The following is a 21,646-nucleotide window of genomic DNA, read 5'->3' as shown; positions in this document are numbered from 1 at the left end:
TTTTTTTTTTTTTGCTATTTGCTTTACGTCGCACCGACACAGATAGGTCTTATGGCGACGATGGGACAGGAAAGGTCTAGGAGTGCGAAGGAAGCGGCCGTGGCCTTAATTAAGGTACAGCCCCAGCATTTGCCTCGTGGGAAATGGGAAACCACGGAAAACCATCTTCAGGGCTGCCGACAGTGGGGTTCGAACTTACTATCTCCCGAATACTGGATACTGGCCGCACATAAGCGACTGCAGCTATCGAGCTCGGTGCTCCATAAACGAATATAGGCTATATTTAGTACGATTTTCGCAAAAACTTCTGAAAAATTAATGTGAACCCACTTAGCTGAGCTCCTTCGGGGACATTTTAACATTTTAATTTTTTTCTGGATATTCTGGGGGTATCTCGTTCTCTGGTATCAAATTAAAAGTATCTATTTTATCTAACTATTTTCATCTTTATATCTGCCTTTATACATCGCTGCACTTCGACTTAGATTTATTAGAATAGCTATGCTGTTGAGCTCCTCAGTGGGTCAAAGTCTGATAAATTCCCGAATCAATATTGGGTGAACAATTTAAACAATGTAAATACACCAGTTAGAGATAGACATAGAACATACTGTAGAAACATATAAATGACGAGAAGACTGAAATGAAAGTCAGAAGAGAGCCTGACAGATAACGCAAGACACAAACATTATGTACACTTCCCAGATAAAACATGCTTTAGAGGATATGCATTGCAAGTACATTAAGCTGGAAAGGTTTTTAGATGTTTTAATTGTCAAGCAATCGTCTTCAGACATAAGGAAATTAATTCTAATGTTAGTTATTAAATAGCTCGTCAAATGATTAACCTATAGGCCTACTTATTAACTAAAGTTCTCAACTTCTCACTTTCCCTGCCGGTGCACCTACCATTACTATTGTTAATGTTGTTGTTGTTGATTCATATTGTGGACATCTTTAATTATCAGTATGTATCAAGTAGTTCTATTGTCGGACATTCCGGATGTTTTAAGGTAAATCATCAGTAAAAGACAATTTAACAATGGAGTACTGAGATCTGTTTATGAAGTTGGCGGTTTCAGATCAGAGAGCATGATAGCCAAGTAGCATCAACATATTGTACTTAGCTAATGATTTAATATAACTCCTGATTCAAAAAATCATGTGAATCACCCAGGCATATGCAATTCTGACATGAATACGAACATCCCGTGTTTGAAAATGATGATAATAATAATAAAATAAATATCCTGACATTAATTGACCCCGCAGGGCCTTTGGCCTACCAAGCGACTGCTGCTCAGCACGGAGACCTGTATATTATGAGGTATCGTGTGGTTGGATCTACGAACCCTCTCGACTGATATTCTTGGATTTCTGGACCGGGGTCGCAATTTCACCGTCAGATAACTCAAGTGTAATCACGTAGGCTGAGTGGGCCTCGAACCAGCTCTCAGGTCCAGGTAAAAATCCCTGGCGTGGCCGGGATAGAAAGCGGGGCCTCCTGGTGAGAAGCAGGCGCGTTACCCTTACACCACGGGGCTGGCAATAATAATAATAATAATAATAATAATAATAATAATAATAATAATAATAATAATAACAATAATAATAATATTTTTCCCTCCATCAATTAATCTTGCGGACTTCCGAAACTGAGGTATGGGCATTTTGTTCCGCAGGAGCTCTTTTAAATCTGTCGACACGAGGCTGGCATATTTGAACACATTCAAATACCACCGGAGTGAGTACCATTGAGCCACTCGGCCCGGAGTACTGCAAGGAAAAGTGAACTTGAAACATAACAGAGGTCTTATGGGAAGGGGCGCGGAAAAAACCTGCTTGTGGTCGTGGATCTAGTATGGGTAGCCACATGCTGTCGGCTAGAGGAGAAGTGGAATGGAACTGACCGCCCTACCGGAACTTAACTCTGGCTCAGGATGCCTGATCAGTTGCCCCTGGCCAAGCTTGGTCACCAGTGTACAGGTCTGGATAAGGCAACTGGTTGTTTGGTATCACAAGAACACTGCGAACATGCTACTAGCAGATATCAGCTTGGGCGGGAATGGATACTACGGTTCATGTTACGGTGAGAGTGCAAGGCTTGAGATCCATCAAGTAGGGAGAGAAACTGCCCGCAGGAGAGAGGGATTGAGAGGATTGTTCACACTACTCCTCTGTCAGCAAATTTAGAAACAGCATCGTGAAGCAATTGAGTACATTAGCAGCAACAACGTGAGGATATGAGGGGTAGCACCAAAAGTGTGGGTAGGGATCATCTAGCACACTGTAACACGCTTCGTACGATATTTCTAGACGAGAGTTATTCAGGAGTAAGATAAAGAAAAGGAAATGCAGTTAGTTTCAATGCTTGTAGAAATCTTAATATTTTATGTAAGGGGTAAATGTACTGTGGTTAGTAGCCCATAGGCTGAGGCAAAATTTTGACTCTAAAAGTAGTATATTAGATAAAAGCCACTTCTAAATATTGACCTACCGGGCGAGTTGGCCGTGCGTTAGGGGCACGCGGCTGTGAGCTTGCATCCGGGAGATAGTGGGTTCGAACCCCACTGTCGGCAGCCGTGAAGATGTTATTCCGTGGTTTCCCATTTTCACACCAGGCAAATGTACCTTAATTAAGGCCACGGCCGCTTCCTTCCCATTCCTAGGCCTTTCCTGTCCCATCGTCGCCATAAGATCTATCTGTGTCGGTGAGACGAAGAGCAAATAGCAAAAAAAGCAAAATTAGACCTACAACTACGTATAAGTAAACGTATTTATAAGAAAAGAATTATTCGAAATAACTTGAAAAATCTCAGTTGAATAATATATTTATCATTATTTGGTTCAATGATTGAAGTTCTGCCTAATATTTTTTTCAATGCTTGGATGCTTGTGTTGGGGAGGACGAAAACGTATAACAAAAAAGCAAATAAGCAAGCAAACTTGTTACTGTACGTGACTGTTGATATCGTGATCATAGCCACGAGACCTCAAGTTTTACTAGTAATTCGAATCACGAGGACTTTCCAAAAAGTCCCACATGGACTGGCAGCGATTCGAACCGCGTCTACCTTGGTAAGAAACCATTGAGTATGCCACTCTGCCACCATCCTCATACGACAAGTAAACTACGAGTTGTTACTTAAGTGCGAAGACATGTTCTTTTTATGTATTTTTACCAAGCTACTCCTTTTGACCTAAATTTATTTAAAAATAGACTGGACGGTTGGTTTTTAATTTGGTGGAAATCTTGAGAGAAATTTGACTTATTCTGATGAGCTGGTTGTAATGACTGATTACGAGTCGTTGAAAATTTACAGCCTGATAACCTATGTTGAGAATTAAACTAGGCAGCACTGTGCAAATATCATCATATAGGCTACGAGGCTAAACTGATGTCAGTTGGAATCAAACTTCAGTCAACCGATTGTCCGATTTCAGATACCGAATAGTAGCAGGTTAAACCATTTTAAATATTTAGGTTATGTTTTCGCCCAGTATAATAGCGCAGTGATGGAAACGTACCAAGATATAATACAGTCGATGAAGTAGATTTGAAGTTACTATTAATTGTATTTTGCAAGAATTAAGTTAATTTGGGGATCGAATTAACAGTACCTCTTTCATTCCCGATTTCGATTCTACTGTAGCAAAGACAGTATGAATTCAGGGTATCCTTATTTAGTAAGCTTTACGTAACGGAAATTATTTTCGTTATGATTACTTCTTCGAAGAAGAGGCAACGATGACAGAAATGTATTGGTAATAAAGAAATAAATGCTGACAGATAAGAAAAAAATGGATTAAATTTTGCATGTGAAGTGAATTAAACATCAAAGTCACTGTCACTCCCTTTTAGTGACTAACGGAAGTAGTGTGAGACGGAGATACGGACGGTAGAAACAGGATTTGGTTATCAGAAGCCAAGAGTTTAGAATTCTATAAGGACCCAGCAAAGTCTTACTTCTTTTCTAATTCCTGATGTTTTCTTATTTTTCTCATTTTTTCCTTTTATTTTCTATTTAGGGACGACACACACATCCAGTCCCCCAGCCAGTGAAAATAACCAATTAAAGTCGGGAATCGAACCCAGGGCCCCTTGAGCCAAAGGCCAGCACGTTAACCATTTAACCATGGGGCCGGACCAGCATTATGAACAATAGATGACCATAGAGGTTCATTATTCGTTGGCATAGACTTGCACAGGTTGAGTGTTCAAAGCCATAATACACTGACTGACAGAGCAAATGCAACACCAAGAAGGAGTAGTCAGAACTTTATGCCAATTGCAGGGTAGACTGACGTCACTGAGGTATGCTCATGATGAGAAATGCGCCGCTGTGCTGCGCACGTAGCGAACGATAAATGGGACACGGCGTTGGCGAATGGCCCACTTCGTACCGTGATTTCTCAGCCGACAGTCATTGTAGAACGTGTTGTCGTGTGCCATAGGACACGTGTATAGCTAAGAATGCCAGGCCGCCGTCAACGGAGGCATTTCCAGCAGACAGACGACGTTACGAGGGGTATGGTGATCGGGCTGAGAAGGGCAGGTTGGTCGCTTCGTCAAATCGCAGCCGATACCCATAGGGATGTGTCCACGGTGCAGCGCCTGTGGCGAAGATGGTTGGCGCAGGGACATGTGGCACGTGCGAGGGGTCCAGGCGCAGCCCGAGTGACGTCAGCACGCGAGGATCGGCGCATCCGCCGCCAAGCGGTGGCAGCCCCGCACGCCACGTCAACCGCCATTCTTCAGCATGTGCAAGACACCCTGGCTGTTCCAATATCGACCAGAACAATTTCCCGTCGATTGGTTGAAGGAGGCCTGCACTCCCGGCGTCCGCTCAGAAGACTACCATTGACTCCACAGCATAGACGTGCACGCCTGGCATGGTGCCGGGCTAGAGCGACTTGGATGAGGGAATGGCGGAACGTCGTGTTCTCCGATGAGTCACGCTTCTGTTCTGTCAGTGATAGTCACCGCAGACGAGTGTGGCGTCGGCGTGGAGAAAGGTCAAATCCGGCAGTAACTGTGGAGCGCCCTACCGCTAGACAACGCTAGACAACGCGGCATCATGGTTTGGGGCGCTATTTCGTATGATTCCACGTCACCTCTAGTGCGTATTCAAGGCACGTTAAATGCCCACCGCTACGTGCAGCATGTGCTGCGGCCGGTGGCAATCCCGTACCTTCAGGGGCTGCCCAATGCTCTGTTTCAGCAGGATAATGCCCGCCCACACACTGCTCGCATCTCCCAACAGGCTCTACGAGGTGTACAGATGCTTCCGTGGCCAGCGTACTCTCCGGATCTCTCACCAATCGAACACGTGTGGGATCTCATTGGACGCCGTTTGCAAACTCTGCCCCAGCCTCGTACGGACGACCAACTGTGGCAAATGGTTGACAGAGAATGGAGAACCATCCCTCAGGACACCATCCGCACTCTTATTGACTCTGTACCTCGACGTGTTTCTGCGTGCATCGCCGCTCGCGGTGGTCCTACATCCTACTGAGTCGATGCCGTGCGCATTGTGTAACCTGCATATCGGTTTGAAATAAACATCAATTATTCGTCCGTGCCGTCTCTGTTTTTTCCCCAACTTTCATCCCTTTCGAACCACTCCTTCTTGGTGTTGCATTTGCTCTGTCAGTCAGTGTACTTTACAATGAAAAATTATAAACTTATAAATGTTGGTTAATTTATTAAGGAGTTTTAGACACAAGTTCAATTTCAGGAACAAGAGTGCAAGTTCTTCGTATAAATCCATATTCACGTAATGTAACTTTTTGTTTGATACACTACTTCTTCAACATCTAACATCCCAAGGTTGTAATATGTGTTGACTAATTAGGATTATTTCAGATTAATGCTGCTGAAAACTAGAATGAGTGAGGAAATGGTGGGGACCGGGCGAGTTGGCCGTGCAGTTAGGGCCGCGAAGATGTGAGCATGCATGCGGGGGATAGTGGGTTCGAACCCCACTGTCGGCAGCCCTGAAGATGGTTGTCCGTGATTTCCCATTTTCACACCAGGCAGTACCTTAATTAAGGCCACGACCGCTTCCTTCCCATTCCTAACCCTTTCCTACCCCATCGTCGCCATAAGACATGTCTGTATCGGTGCGACGTAAAGCCAATTGTAAAAAAAGAAAAAGAAAGAAAGAAATGGTGGGAGAAAACTTACTCTTGAAGCAGTCGTCCGAAATCGATATGGCCCTTATTCACCGATTGTGACTTCACACTTTTCTGATACACCCTATAATCGGCTTTAAACGTGCCTATGAAAGCCAGTAGGTCCTATTACTGAACTGAATTTAAAGTTGTGAATAAACTTTCAATTTACAGTATAGACGCGCTGATTTATTCTGTTGAACTTGGCCGCGTTTGCCCAGTTCTTCTTGCCTAGATTCCATGAGGATTGATATTCGATTCCACCCTCCATCCATTTTATTTTAACTCCCTCTCATATCTTTCAGACTTAGGCTATTTCCTTTTAAAATCTCCATTCATTAAAATGAGTGTGATGATGTTTATTTTCCTGTTTGTTAGGAATTATAAATAGGCCTGCAAATAAACGAAAACTACTTTTTTATCTGAATAGGCCTATTGACTGTAATAAAACCTAACAGACCGAGCTCGATAGCTGCAGTCGCTTAAGTGCGGCCAGTATCCATTATTCGGGAGACAGTAGGTTCGAACCCCACTGTCGGCAGCCCTGAAAATGGTTTTCCGTGGTTTCCCATTTTCACACCAGGCAAATGCTGGGGCTGTACCTTAATTAAGGCCACGGCCGCTTCCTTCCCATTCCTAGCCCTTTCCTGTCCCATCGTCGGTGCGACGTAAAGCAAATAGCAAAAAAAAAAGCCTAACAGAAAATCTAGGTTTTGACATCATAACATTTAAAGATGTGGTTCATCCTTTAATGATAAGAGGAAAATTTTGGAACGGGGAAATCAACAGCATATGTGAAATAAGAGCTTTACCTTCTTCTTCTTCTTCTTCTTCTTCTTCTTCTACTACTACTACTACTACTACTACTACTACCTATATTACTTCTGTCCCTTCCCTTTCTCACGGAGTTGACAACCATCAAAAATGGACTTCATAAAGCACCATCATGAACAGCATCGGCATCATCTTTATACGACCGTTCCCCCTCAACGTTCTCTGTCTGTCTGTCTGTCTGTCTGTCTGTCTGTCTGTCTGTCTGTCTGTCTGTCTGTCTGTCTGTCTGTCTGTCTGTCTGTCTGTCTGTCTGTCTCCTGTTCGATACGTAATCAGTGATTTAATGGACATATTTTATCCTGCATTGATCATTCAAGCCAGAGAATGGTTTAACGTAGGCACGTGTTTCTTCACCTCATGAGATGTTCATCTAAAGCTAGTATGGAAGGACTCTCGCTAAACTCAACATATTCGTATGGTCCATTTTTATCGATTTAGTAAAGTAATTTTTTAAAATGATGTTCGTTCGTGACGTCAACATCTGTAGATCTTTTGCCACTACTTTCACATACGATAGGAACCTGCGTGTAAGTGGAATTGCGGAAGTGTAGAGTGTTGAATGTGAGGAAAGGAACGTTAAGGACAACACAAACACACAGTCCCCAAACCAGGAATATTAATAATTTACAATTAAAAATCCCTGACCCGCCCGGGAATCGAGCACGGGGCCACCGGATGACAGGCGGACACGTTGCCCCTACACCGCGGGCCGGACAAAGGTAGGTAGGCTATTTCTGTTTTTTTTTTTTTTTAATTTTTGTTCAAAATAGTGTCTAAGATGTTAACCTTATGAAACCACGTGAAGATTCAACGAAAAAAGTAATGCGAATGCAATTTACAGTGTTTAAATTGACAGCACTGTACGATATTTCGTTACTATATGAATGAACTAATGAGACGATGGGAAGTATTTATAAGAAATTGCACGGATTTCACTACTGGAGAATAATGTCTTGTGAATGATATTTACTTTCTAACTAGCATTAAAATTCCTCTATTTAATCCAAAGTAGGAACGCACAGTAGGGAACAGATTGGAGGGAAACAATATTTTATTTCAAAATGCTTCGTAGTGCCTTGCGATAATTTATTTTTGTTAAAAATTGCGAAAGTTAACTTCAAACCATTCTTATTGGTAAGTTTCAAGCGAATTGGAATTATAAAGGCTCTTCTCCACCAAACCAGGGAACATGTTTGAGAATATTTGGGAGTTTTCCTTTTTTCCCTTGCGCTTTTCCTACATCGCTAATACGAAAATACCTGGTAACAATTTACTGTCATTTGTCAAGAAATGAGAATATAAATAGGGCCTACATTCTTTTCACAATTAACGACGGGGTTCATAAGTGGAAAAGTGCCTCCATTTATAAAAGAAAATCGTAAAATTATGAAACTGATAATAATAATAATAATAATAATAATAATGACCGACCGAGTTGGCCGTACGGTTAGGGGCACGTAGCTGTGAGCTTTCATCCGGGAGATAATGGGATTGAACCCCACTGTCGGCAGCCCTGAAGATGGGTTTCCGTGGTTTCCCATTTTCACACCATGCAAATGCTGGGTCTATACCTAAAATAAGGCCATGGCTGCTTCCTTCCAATTCCTAGGCCTTCCCATCGTCGCCATAAGACCTATCTGTGTCGGGGCGATGTAAAGCAAATTGCAAAGTAATAATTTATTTTTTTTATACATCGAGTTGAGCCTCTATGGACTGCGTGGTAACAACCAACTTCATTTCAGTGTCTAGGTCTTGTTCTTGTTCCGGCTTTGACTTCCTGCCAGTATCTTCTGAGCCCAGCGACGAGTGCCTGTTTATGCTCATCAGACAAAGGTCCTTTCCGTCTTCTGGAAGTTGATGCCATTTGGAAACCTTGATAGTTGTTCACCAATCTTCTGAATGTGCTCCTGTCATGAATTTCTTGGTCTGAAATACCAATCTGCACCAGATCTTTTTCGCATTCCTGGAACCATCTCGGCCTTGTTGCCTTAGATTGAATAAAATTCCATATTCTTTTTCTTAGCCGACCATCAGTCATCCTCAGGAGATGACCGTAAAATAATAGCCGTCTCTTCTTAATTGACGCTGTGAGAGGTTCTGTCTTGCTGTACAAATCCTCATTTGGTCTCATTCGCCACTGTCCATCAACCCACCTATTACCTAGGATTTTTCTTAGTATCCTGCGCTCTCTTTTTTCCAGCCGATCAGCTTGACCTTTACAACTTAAGGTCAAAGTTTCAGATGCATATAATCCCTCATGTTTTACAACTGTGTTATAGTGTCGGAACTTGGCCCCTATACTCATAGACTTTTTATTATAGATATTCTTTGTCATTTGGTATGCCTGGTCTAACTTCCTCATCCTGACATTGATTGCTTCCTCTTCTAAGTAATAATAATATTCATAATAATAATAATAATAATTTTAAAAAATTTGTTTAACGACCCTTCAGTTATTATATTTTAAGAGAAACCTGGGTGTGGGAGTATTTCTCTCTACATGATTATCTTAACGCACTGGAAGTTAACAACATGGGAATTGTCGCAACTCAGCACTTTCAAATGCCACCGAACCCTGCCGGGATCAAACTCTCCAAACTCGCTATCTTGGGAACGGATGGACAACTATTAATCAACTGTGTCACTGACGTTGACCATTTTTGAAAAGAGGATACTGATAATATTGTAATCCAATTTCTCCGCCGTTGGCAATAATCTCTCCAACCTACTGCAGATATACGCCTATCATCATCTCTTGGATATCGTGAACAGTAAAGTTCCTCGCATTCAATATTTGCTTAGAATTATGGCCTACATATTAATTATTATAAAAATATAATTCACCTACCATGTACAGTAGATACAAAACCTGTGGATACACCGAATAAATAGGCCTATTATGTCAATAGATTTAGTTCTTTCTGAGAAAAGTGTAGGCCTACCTGTGGGGAACTTTTACGGCCTACATTGCTATGCGCTTATTCCTTTTTGAGTTACTGCACGTAATAGACTAATAATGATAATAGTAATAATATTAATAATAATAATAATGTCCACCTCTGTGGTGCAGTGGTTAGCCATCCCGGAGGCCCAAGTTCGATTCCCATCTCTGCCACGATATTTGAAAAGTGAGTCGAGGGCTGGAACGGGGTCCACTCAGCCTCGGGAAGTCAACTGAGTAGAGGGAGGTCCGATTCCCACCTCAGCCATCCTCGAAGAGGTTTTTCGTTGTTACCCACTTCTCCTTCAGAAAAATGCCGGGATGGTACCTAACTTAAGGTCACGGCCGCTTCCTTCCCTCCTCCTTTTCTATCCCTTCCGATCTCCCTCCCTCCCCCGACACACGGCCCCTGTTCAGCATAGCAGGTGAGGCCACCTGGGTGAGGTTCTGGTCCTCCTCCCCAATTTTACCCCCGACACAAAATCTCACGCCCTTGAGGCGGTAGAGGTGGGATCCCTCGCTGAGTCCGAGGGAAAAACCAACCCTGGAAGGAAAACAGATTAAGAAAGAAATAATAATAATAATAATAATAATAATAATAATAATAATAATAATAATAATAATAATAATGTTATTGCTTTTACGTCCATTCGAACGACTTTTACAGTTTTCGGAGACACCGAAGTGCCAGAATTCTGTCTCGCAGGAGTTCTTTTATTTGCATGTAAATCCACTGACACGAGGCTGGAGTATTTGAGCACTTACAAATACCATCGGTCTGAACCAGGATCGAATCCGCCAACTTGGGCTCAGAGAGCCAACGCTCTACCGTCTGAGTCACTGAGCCCGCAATTATGTATGAAAGTATTGTCTTTGTATTTTGAGAAATAAGGACTGGAACCAACTCCCTCATGAATACAAAAATATAAGCGGTGACCAGTAGATAAAGCAATATAGACCTATACGTTTAACGGCTATTGGCACGCACCAGTTGTCTTCTCTCTGGGCAATGTGATTGGATATTATCACAAATGGCTAGTGCCACCGCCAAAACTAAGAGAACACAGATTGCAAGAACTTCATGAGCCGTTTTATTTACATACAGTTTTGCACACGAATGAAACATGGCTGCAGATTTATTTGCTTTTAGTTAAGCTTCCCCATGATAATAGTATATAGCTCACAAACGGTACATCATTCATACTGACTTAGTTACTGGAAAGAGGATAGAGTAAATGCGATCTTTAAGCAATTTAGTATAGGCCTATAACTTTCATTACAGCTCAAGCTTTCACGGACGGCGTCACCATGGTCACCCGGAAAATTACTGCTACTATCGTCATAACTCTCATTATGTGCAAATCGATACCGAAAGTAGTCTTATGCGATCTGCTACATGTAGGCTACCCTCTTAAATTTAAATAGGTTAAAATTGTTTTCCTGTTCTTATTCCCGAACTTTGTTTAATGATTTCACTTCATGGGGCTATAGTTAATCCAATACACTGTCCTTCTTCTTCTTCTTCTTCTTCTTCTTCTTCTTCTTCTTCTTCCTCTTCTTCTTCTTCTTCTTCTTCTTCTTATTTGGCCTTTTCCCAAGCCTATTGGGATCAACACTTGATGTCGATTTGGCCCAATTTTACGGCTAAATGTCCTTCCTGACTCCAACCCTATGTGGAGGGATGTATTCACTACTGCTTGTTTCTGTGGTGGTTGGTAGTGTGATATGCCGTACGTTCTTGTTTTTCATTTTTCATTTTAATTTTTTCATTCTACGTCGCGCCTACTATGGGATAGTAAACTAGGACTGAAAAGGAAGCGACCGTGGCCTTAATTAAGCTACATCTCCAGCGTTTGCCTGGTCAGAAAATGGCATAGCACAAAAACCATCATCAGGATTCTCGTCGTCGGGGTTCGAACTCACTTTTTCCTGAATGCAACCTCCCAGCTACATGACCCAAACCACGTAGTGAGCTCACTCGAACTGTTGTATATACGAAATCAGGACAAGTGCATTAAGGCGAACACAATCCCAGTCCCCGAGATAGAGGAATTAATGATGCACAATTAACATCCCCAGCCCGACCGAGAATCGAACTCGGGGCCCTCTGAACAAAAGGTCACGACGCTGATCCTTCAATCAAGGAACCAGCAAATATTGGCGTTGTTATCTAACCTTAATTTGTTAAGTGTTGTAAAGTTTTAATGTTTGGGATATGTTGGTCAACAATCTCATATAGAAATACTTAGTGTATGTGAAGTATACCTGGAAACTTATGTAGATATATGGTGTGCAAATGAAAATCCACAGTCTGTTTGCAGTCATTCGACCGGGTAAGGAATGGAATGAATGAAGCCCCCATCTAGCGGCGAGGATAGGAATTGTGACGGCTGCCGAAGCCTGTCGCATTCCTCTGGGGCAATGATTAATGAATGACAGATGAAATGAAATGATATTGGAGAGTGTTGCTGGAATGAAATATGACAGGGAAAACCGGAGTACCCGGAGAACATTTTGCGCCTCCTCTTTGTCCAGCACAAATATCACATAGAGTGACCGGGATTTGAACCACTGAACCCAGCGGTGAGAGGCCGGCGCACTGCCGCCTGAGATAAATGGTATCTGCACTTGAATTTTATTGGTGTAGTATAGAAGTGAAAGCGGTCGTCTCGGCGACGAACTCCCGATGAAATAGGAGAACATGGAACATCGTTCTCAGAATGACCGCGAGTGGAATTCTAAACCACATCTCTTCTCACAAGTAAGCTTTTAGTTTTAGAAGACCGTAGACATCGTAATCGCAAACACGTGACCTCAAGTTTTACGTGGAATTCACACCACACGGACCATGCTATTAGAATCGGGCTGAGTGTTTAGACGGTAGAACCCAAGTTTGAGGGTTTGATCACGACTAAGTCCTGCAATATTTGAAGGTGCTCAACTACGCCAGCCTCGTGTCGATAGATTTACAGTTACGTACGTGAACTCCTGCAGGACCAAATACGGGCACCTCGGGGTCTCCGAAAACCGTGAAAGTACTGTAGTTACTGGAACGTAAAACAAATAACATTACTGTATTATTGTGGCTTTGTATTACTGAAATTTTACATGCTCTGGCCGCGATTCTAAACGGGGCCCTCAAATATCGTACGTCAGCCTCGTGTCGGTTAATTTAGTAGACCTTCCCGGCACACTTCTCTTCACTAATAATTGTAGCTGAGACTGATTAAATCCCATTCAATATTCTCCAACCAGCCTAAATTTCACAGTAGAGGCAGAAGTCGAATTAAGAATATGTAGGACAATAAACTGCAGTACTAACTCACGGGAGCCTCCGTGGCTCAGACGGCAGCGCGTCGGCCTCTCACTGCTGGGTACTGTGGTTCAAGTCCCGGTCACTCCATGTGAGATTTGTGTTGGACAAAGCGGGGGCGGGACAGGTTTTTTTCCGGGTACTCCGGTTTTCCCTGTCATCTTCCATTCCAGCAACACTCTCCATTCTCATTTCATAGCATATATCACTCATTAATATAAGTCACTTTGGGAGTGGCGACCTCATCGTAATAACAGCCTATATCTGATTCATTCATTACATCCCTGACCCGGCCAAAGACTGGAAAACAGTTTGTGGATTTTCATTTTCACTAACTCATGGGATATGAGTATGGAAACTCCCCAATAAAAGCTTAGAAATATACAGCATTGACAGTGTGTGAATGTGTAGGGCAGATGTCCTTTTTAGCTACACATTTGTCCACTTGAAAATCTCACTTGAAATCACTGATATTTGAACCTGCGACACGTGCTCTCTACCTCTGATGGAGTAATAGTAGGCCTAATGTTATTTGTCTAACATCTGTTGTAACTGATAACACGGTGCCATAATTCCGTCCTATGGGAGTTTCTGCTATCATTCTGGAAGCCAACTACATTGGGCTGTTGCATTTAATACCCTCAAATCCCGCCGACCTCTGTATCGAACCTGCTACCTTGAGAACAGAGGACGAAATATTCGCTGTCAGAGCCACTAACTGCCAATGGCTAATGAAATCCACATACCTTGGAGTAAATCACCATAACAATCATGATTTGAGAAAACAGTTTTTCTTATTGTCAAGTACAGTAGCGGCAACCATTACACTACGAGATAGATTCCACGCTGGAACTGGCATTTATTAATAAAATTGAGTTTATTTATTTATTTATTTATTTATTTATTTATTTATTTATTTATTTATTTATTTATTTATTTCCCACATAGAGCAGATATTCACTGTACAGTACCTAAAACTTCATGTCAGTTATTGTAGTACCCTGAACACTTTCATTTGTCACATAATAGGGACTACTAATAAAAATGCTATTGGTTTAACGTGCCACTAACTACTTCTACGATTTTCGGAGGTGGCGGAATTTATTCCCTAAGGATTTATTTCACAAGCCGGTAAATTTACCGACACGAGGCTGGAGTATTTGAGCACCTTCAAATACCACCGGACTGAACCGGAATCGAACCTGGCAATTTGAAGTCAGGAGGCCAGCGCTCTACCGCCTGAACTATTCAGCGCGGCAGTCTTATACTGACGTATCCTTAAAATAAGTAGGCCCTATGTGTGGATTAGTAAGAAATATAAAATAATTTTAACGAGATTTAGATCTATTAGTTGACTAGTCGACTCTCACATTTCCAGTGTTTTAAGTTCTTTAAATCCTATCGGATGATTTTAAAAACCTTGGTCATTAGACTTGAAGGCTTATGTGTTGTAGATTTATTGTTTTATAGTTTGTGGAACCACGGACAGCAGCATATGGAATAAAATCATCTTCATTTTAAACCTCGAAATTAGTGTTTAGCCCCTACTGATCAGAGCAGTCACAATTTAGAGCACTTTTCGAAAGTTATTGTTAATGGTTAGGGCCTAATGAGTTTATTTTACAGAATACCTTTATTTACACTTTTACTATGAAAATATAAATGTGCTACTTACGCAAATGCTAATTAAGGAAGTGTCAATAAACAATCAGAACCAATTACCTTTTCTATAATAAAAACTCAACAAACTGGAAATTTATGAAAATAATGAAGCGTGCTCTTTAAATTCATTACAACTCATGGGGAAAAATATTATTTAAGATAATCGTAGTTACGCTAAGCCACTTCTTCTTCTTCTTCTTCTTCCTCCACGTTTTCCACACCCTGGTGGGATTGTGGGTGCGAACTGCGTTACACATGTGGACTTGGCCCTGTTTTACAACCGGGTGTCCATCCTGGCACCAATCCCATGTGTAGTGGTTGGTAGTGATATGCTGAGATGTACTAGGACGTATGTCATGTACTCTTTATAAAGTGTTATAGTAAATCTGAGGTCCAGCTTGTACATATCGCAATAATCTGAAGTAACCTCGATGAAATGTGTCCATATTTCCCTGGGCTTATCCGAAATTTGTGTAAGTTAAATTGTTTTATGAGAATGTTAGCTTATATCTGGGACCCAAAATATTATGAAATATGTGGCCACGATTACCGATGAACTGATTGTAGGTGTAGGCCTACATTTAAACGGGTAAGTAATGCTGATTGCGTAATCTAAGGAAGTGCACGCAAATGTTTTTTTCAGAATGGTTTCAATCCCCTTTTATCTTTCATGATATACTGGCATAAGCTCGAAAGAGATATTCAAAATTAGGTAACATGACGACAGAACCAAACCCAAAGATTCAATTTTACCAAAATATTTAGCATGTCTCTTCCCACCTGCATTATGTTGACCCTCCCCTGTTAGGATTTATTGACTTGAAAGTAAAGAACTGATCCATTAATCAAGGTACTTAATAATGGTATAATGGAGGCCAAGGGTTAACATTAGATTTAATGTGCTCTGCAGACATCATTGGTATTCAGTTTGTCAAATCAATGCTGAATTTTATTTCGGGAAGTATTGCTTCACTAGTTTCATCATGTAGTCAGTTATAATAATGTGTAAAATGTCTGAAAGCATTAAAGATTCTGGTTTCTCAATGCTCGTTGAATCCAGGTGTACGGTATCTTTACTCCCTTATTGTTGTGACGAAAACTTGTCCAGTAAGCCGCTTGATGGCACTCGCAGCGCTCCCAGAATGCCCTGCGACACGAACAGGAAAGGCAAGCATGCAAGGCAGAATAAAAAACAAGGAAGGCGGACAGGCGGAGCCCCATTATTACGTAGGGTGCTCCCGATTGGCTGATGTAATGCGGACACGCCTCTCCCCAAAGGCTTTGGGTGGGGATTTAGGCACAAAGGGGTGGGCTCTTTGGGAGGCGATTACAGGGTCCGTAGTTTAGTTAGTCAGTGTTGTGCAGGCCAGCTAGGGAGCCTCAGCGTGATGAATCAAAGCCGTGTGCAAGGTGACTGATTTTTTAACTTCTTGTCTAAAGTAAAGAAAAACAGTGGACAGCGATCAAGTGGTTGAGCGTGGCGACGCAATGTTGACGGACGTTACGCCCGTAGGACGGACGGCGGGTCAGCTCTACGCTAGCCAGACCGTAAGTACTGCAACCTTTCTCTTTTTGTGGCTCGGGCCACTGTGTGACACATCAAGGGCATCTTCAAGGGTTTGACTCACTGGCTACGTAATTATTGAAAATGTACGGTAGCCTCCGTCTCTTTTCTCTTCCTTTCTCTTGTTCACTTGCCAAGAACTTCTTCATCCGAGTGACATTTTCTTTACAGTCCACTTAACGCCTTTCAGCTACGCCTCGAAATGTCTATTTAATGGGCGAGGACCAACTTCCTTGTTTTACAGAGGTCTAGCGTAAAGGCGTATATATATATGTATATAATAACTCGTTTCATCTATCATTTTTACAAAGATTGTTTACATGCGACAAATAGCTGACTGATCTACTGTATGAATGGTCCGTGTCCTTATGATGTTCTCATTTCAAACTGACAAAGTTGACATATATCTGAGACAACTTCTGTCACATCATTTGTCTAGACCGGAAAGGCTCGCGGCGGAAGACGGCCAGGCAGCCCGCACTGCCCGCGCTGCGGCAAGCTGTGGCCTTCCGTGGCTCATCGGACACAAGATACAGTACACGACAAAGTGACACACTACATGCACACGTTTTTCATATCTCCTTCTTGTAAGTAATATCTGTCCAACAAACCCAGTTGTTCGTCATTTCAGTCCGTTGTTGTCTCAATTTATTATTTGGATCAACACGTATTGGGTCAGCTTTGAGAAAAAAATATAATTTACTTTCTAATCAATTATTTCACTATTTACAAAGAGTAAATACTGATTTGAGTCTAAGAGTCGTTAATTCTTATAGATAAAGAACACTTTCTGGCGGAATAAATTACAAAAATTGTTATTTAAGCACAGAAGAAAATACCGCGCGTCGCCATAACTTATGGAAGTGACTGTGAAGAATGTGTAATTTGATGTTTCGGTATAATGACGTTTTGAACATATGCTATAACTACTCCATTCCTCGGAATAACACAAGGACACGTGAGTCACGAGATGTGTGCTTCGGTACTCAAGGAAACGAGTCAGAAATTACCCTCGCTATTCGTCCGAAACAACTACTTGAAGCTGAAGGAAGCAAAACAAAGAATCAAAGAAACTGCAGCAGAACAATCTTCTGGAGGAGATAAGGTGGAGTCAAAGTCAATGTACAGTAGCTGAGGCCTTGCTTGTGAGCTCGGTACCTTCATCTCCGCTTCAGTTGTGCTCAGGAATCCCACATGTTAACGGCAGGAAGCAACTTGCGAACCAAATTTATTCATTATTAAAGAACTATTTCCTGGGTTTTCTTTGGCATCATAAAATAAATCATATTGATCTGTTTCGTTGACATGAATCACATAATATCCTCAGGCGGAGATTTGCATACAGGAAATTTATTTTCTGACAGAATGTCAAGTGGCGCTACCATTACTAATGAAGCCTACAGAATTTACATAATTCTCCTCGTGGACCTAATGTTGTAAAATAAATGCTGTTGTCGTAAATAAAGGTACTATAATTATGAAGAACACACACACTCACTCCTCTATCTCTCTCCCTCTCTCTCACTCACTCACACAGACACACACACACACACACACACACACGCACTCACACGTAACACAGCCCTTCTGCCAATTAAAGGCTGATGCCAAAATTCTAGCCTATAAGACTTGATAATAGGGTAACCTGGTGTATATGATTGACTCCCAGAAAACTCACTCCGCATTTCTTTAGTAAATCATAATATCTCTGATCTTACTTACTCTTCTTAGTACAATGGATTTTTATATTTCTATAAATAAACTCGTATTCGGTAGGATACCGGAAACTAAATATTGCAGAGACATACACTTCATTTAGTTCGGGGTGTTTCTCCACCGTCGACGTCAGTTCTGCTCAGTGTTAGATTTAAGAATGCATTTCTTTCAACTGAAAATACAATCTTAACCATAACCATGTTTTTGTAGGCCTCTTCCGTAACTGAATTAACTCTTTATGAGCGGTAACAGTTTCAGTTATTCATATAGAATGAAAATACAATATTTAATAATGGATAACGAACCACCAAACCAGTTAATTGTCCATAGAGTGATATTTTACTAGTAACACTCATTCTTGAAATTATACTGGAGCATGTTGTTCCCCATACTTAGGATTACCATGCTCGATAATTAAAGGAGAACTGTACGAATTTACCTTCAAAAGCAGAACCACTTCATAAATAGGTCCAGTATCTGATGTAGGAAAATATAGAAACGAAAAGGTTTTTCTTTATATCCGCAATTTCGTGTTTTCCGAATGATGTGAAAATGCTCAATAAATCGCCGAAGTGCTGCGATGACGTTCTTGCAGAAAACCCGACCTTTCAGCCAGTGAGTTTGATATATTCAAGGGCCCTATAGACATCGTGATTGAAATAATATTGTCTTCAAATCTCACTATATTTTCACTTCTATAAACAAGTTTTCATTTTTAATGAATTCACTGACTGACGAGCCGTTCTTTTCTCGGAACGTTTGGTCGCTAAAATTAACCAATTATGATTCAAATTTTTAGGATTAAGTTTCTATAATAAATTCACCGTCGATAAATATGCGATTATTCTCAACTAGGCTGAGTAGTTATATTTTCCCTGTTGTCCATAAAGAACTAAGTAACATTGTAAGCTTCTTTAATAACCGCAGATAGCCTGGTTGGAAGTCTTTAATCTCACCCCAGAGCCCCATTCCCTACGCCACGGGGTGCTTTTCAGGATAAAGTAGAGCACTACAGGCGTTGAATGCTGTGTGTAAACAGTCTATCTAGGTGTTAAGTGACCTTTCTTCAATAAAGTAGCCCTTCTTTACGGTTTGTGACCTCACCAGTACATCTTCAGAACGATAATGCGAGAAGATAGAGTTCGCTTGCCTGCCTACCTTCCACCCTGAAGAGACTGCGCCTCCAGACCCGTCAACTTTCTGACAAAGGTCACTTCCCGCTTTTCTTCGCTGAATTACACCGTTCAAGTAAGTCTTTGTTCTCGTGAAAAGGAGGAACAAGAGGCTAAAGTGATCCTGTCTTGGGAATGAACGCTAAGCCTAAGACTGAACTTGTTTACGACACTTCGGTTGAAAGCTGCAGGTTCATTCGGTCCAAGAAAGTAAATAATAATAATAATAATAATAATAATAATAATAATAATAATAATAATAATAATAATAATAATGAAACTGGAAGTCACTGAAAGTACCGAACATATTTCATATTTTATAATTGAATGCTGGTGTGACGATATACTTCCCCTATGTTAATGTATGCAATATTACTAATGAATTTCTTAGGAGGATATATTAATTTCTCTGCCTTCAAATATTGCTTTTGTCAAAAATTCCTGTTGTAACCGGAATTTGGTTTGCGGCTATGTGAGGAATCACTGCTGTTATATTTGTTGATAGGATGAAATTATTGGTTTAAGGATTTTTTACTATTGAGTCTCATTGCGTGATCTTCACTCAGATGTTTAAGTGCTATTAATGATCGGGTATTCCTGTCCTCTAATGAAAATAAAATTAAAAGGAAGTGAAGTAGAATTTGTTAATACGTTCAGAGAGTGTTGATATTAAAAGTAAAAAGAAGATCCATGTCATCCATGCTAGTACAGATTTCAAATATCTAGCAGTGATAACATTTCTTAAACTCATTATTGCGAGGATCCGGGACACTAAATGGATTTGGGCCATGCTTTAATTTCAGACGACATTGTTCACAATCCATTGCTGTTGCTATACTTTGGTTGTAATGAATATTCTTATTATCATTGCTACTACTAGGCCCTACTACTATTGCTACTACTACTACTACTGTAGTGAAGCAGCGTAGCTTAAGGTCCATTTATACCCCTGGACGAGTCACCAATACAGGACGGGTTCAGATGCGCTATAAACCATTTAATGTGAAATTAGAACCAAACGAATGGAAAACAGAATAGACTTCCTCTGGAATTTGTCATTTCCCTCGTCATTTTCATTCCAGTGTTGATCTGTAACCATCTACTTTGCAGTTCGGCTGTAGTAAATTTGATACATTATCTTAGTTAAATGTGACACATACCTCAACTGCTATTGAATAGCCGTCATGCAGAGATCCCACGTTTAATTAAGGTGTTAACTCCACCATGACTCGTCACTTTGAAACAAATGCCGTTAAGCAGCAGCTTGATTAACTAATTGACACCTTCATGGACAATATAGAAAACAAACTTATTAATATTAGAATGTAATTGTTTAAATATTTGTGTAATTCTATCATATATAGGGATAAACGTTAATACATTCTTAATCATGAGAAGACAGGGCAAACTGAGATGGTTTTTGACACAGTATTTTAAATCTCATGTGAATTACTGGGTTATAATAATTATTTCTTATTATTTCTCCTAATTTCATTTCCTTTCGAAAACTGTAGTTAAGTTTAACCAAAACTTGAATAAAAGCTCTTCATACCTCTGCGGAGGTTCGGACCTGCCTTCGGGCAGAACAACCCCTTACCTACTCGCAGAAAACGCGATAATTCAAATCTTCCATATGTATGCTCGGTGTTAATTGCTGATGCGTATTCCTGAGCTGATAAAGAAACATACATTTTTACCCTCATCTTTCCTAAGAAACCTCGGTAACATGAAACAACTGTTTTTAATCATGAAGTTGATTATCATTATGAATTCATTACCAAAAGGTACCATTATGGTTGTGTTGATGGGCATTTAAAACTTGGTCTGCTATCATAGTGCTCATTTTAATTGATGGATAGGCCTAATGATTTTTGCGAAGGAAAATGTAGTACTTTTACCAGAGCCATTGTCGAATATTAGCCTACACAAATTTAGTACTTTAATTATTGAGTTCTATTTTCCCTTCAAATCGTATAAATCATTCACTTTTTTAAGCATCATAACTCAAATTTATTCAAGACATCAGTAAAATAAAATCACGTATATCGTAACTCTTTGTGCATGTGTACTGTATTCCCTCTAGGATAAAGATCTCCCACTCTTCATATGAAACCCTCGTTCTCGTGAAACTAGAGTACGAACGAGTGACCCTTCTCTTGTTGGTCGTGAACCACGGAACTTTGAGAACAAGTGTGTTGGGCTGTCGGGTGGACTATGTTTACGAATGGGCAATATTGTGCTTCCCCTACTGTTAGCAGTAAGTCTTCTTG

General features: G+C 40.9%; 1 protein-coding gene across 1 annotated transcript in view; it reads left to right on the top strand.

The window, feature by feature from the left end:
- Positions 1-16,302: 16,302 nt before the first annotated feature.
- Positions 16,303-21,646, top strand: part of LOC136863223 (transcription factor Sp9) — a 162,613-nt gene continuing 157,269 nt past the window's right edge. The window contains exon 1 of the mRNA XM_067139592.2: positions 16,303-16,472. Coding sequence (XP_066995693.1) covers positions 16,413-16,472 — 60 coding nt within the window. The 5' untranslated portion in view covers positions 16,303-16,412. The remainder of the gene's footprint in view (positions 16,473-21,646) is intronic.

This window comes from Anabrus simplex, chromosome 2 (genome assembly GCF_040414725.1).
Source record: "Anabrus simplex isolate iqAnaSimp1 chromosome 2, ASM4041472v1, whole genome shotgun sequence".
NCBI classification, from domain to species: domain Eukaryota; kingdom Metazoa; phylum Arthropoda; class Insecta; order Orthoptera; family Tettigoniidae; genus Anabrus; species Anabrus simplex.
This window is presented reverse-complemented; position numbering and strand designations above follow the sequence as displayed.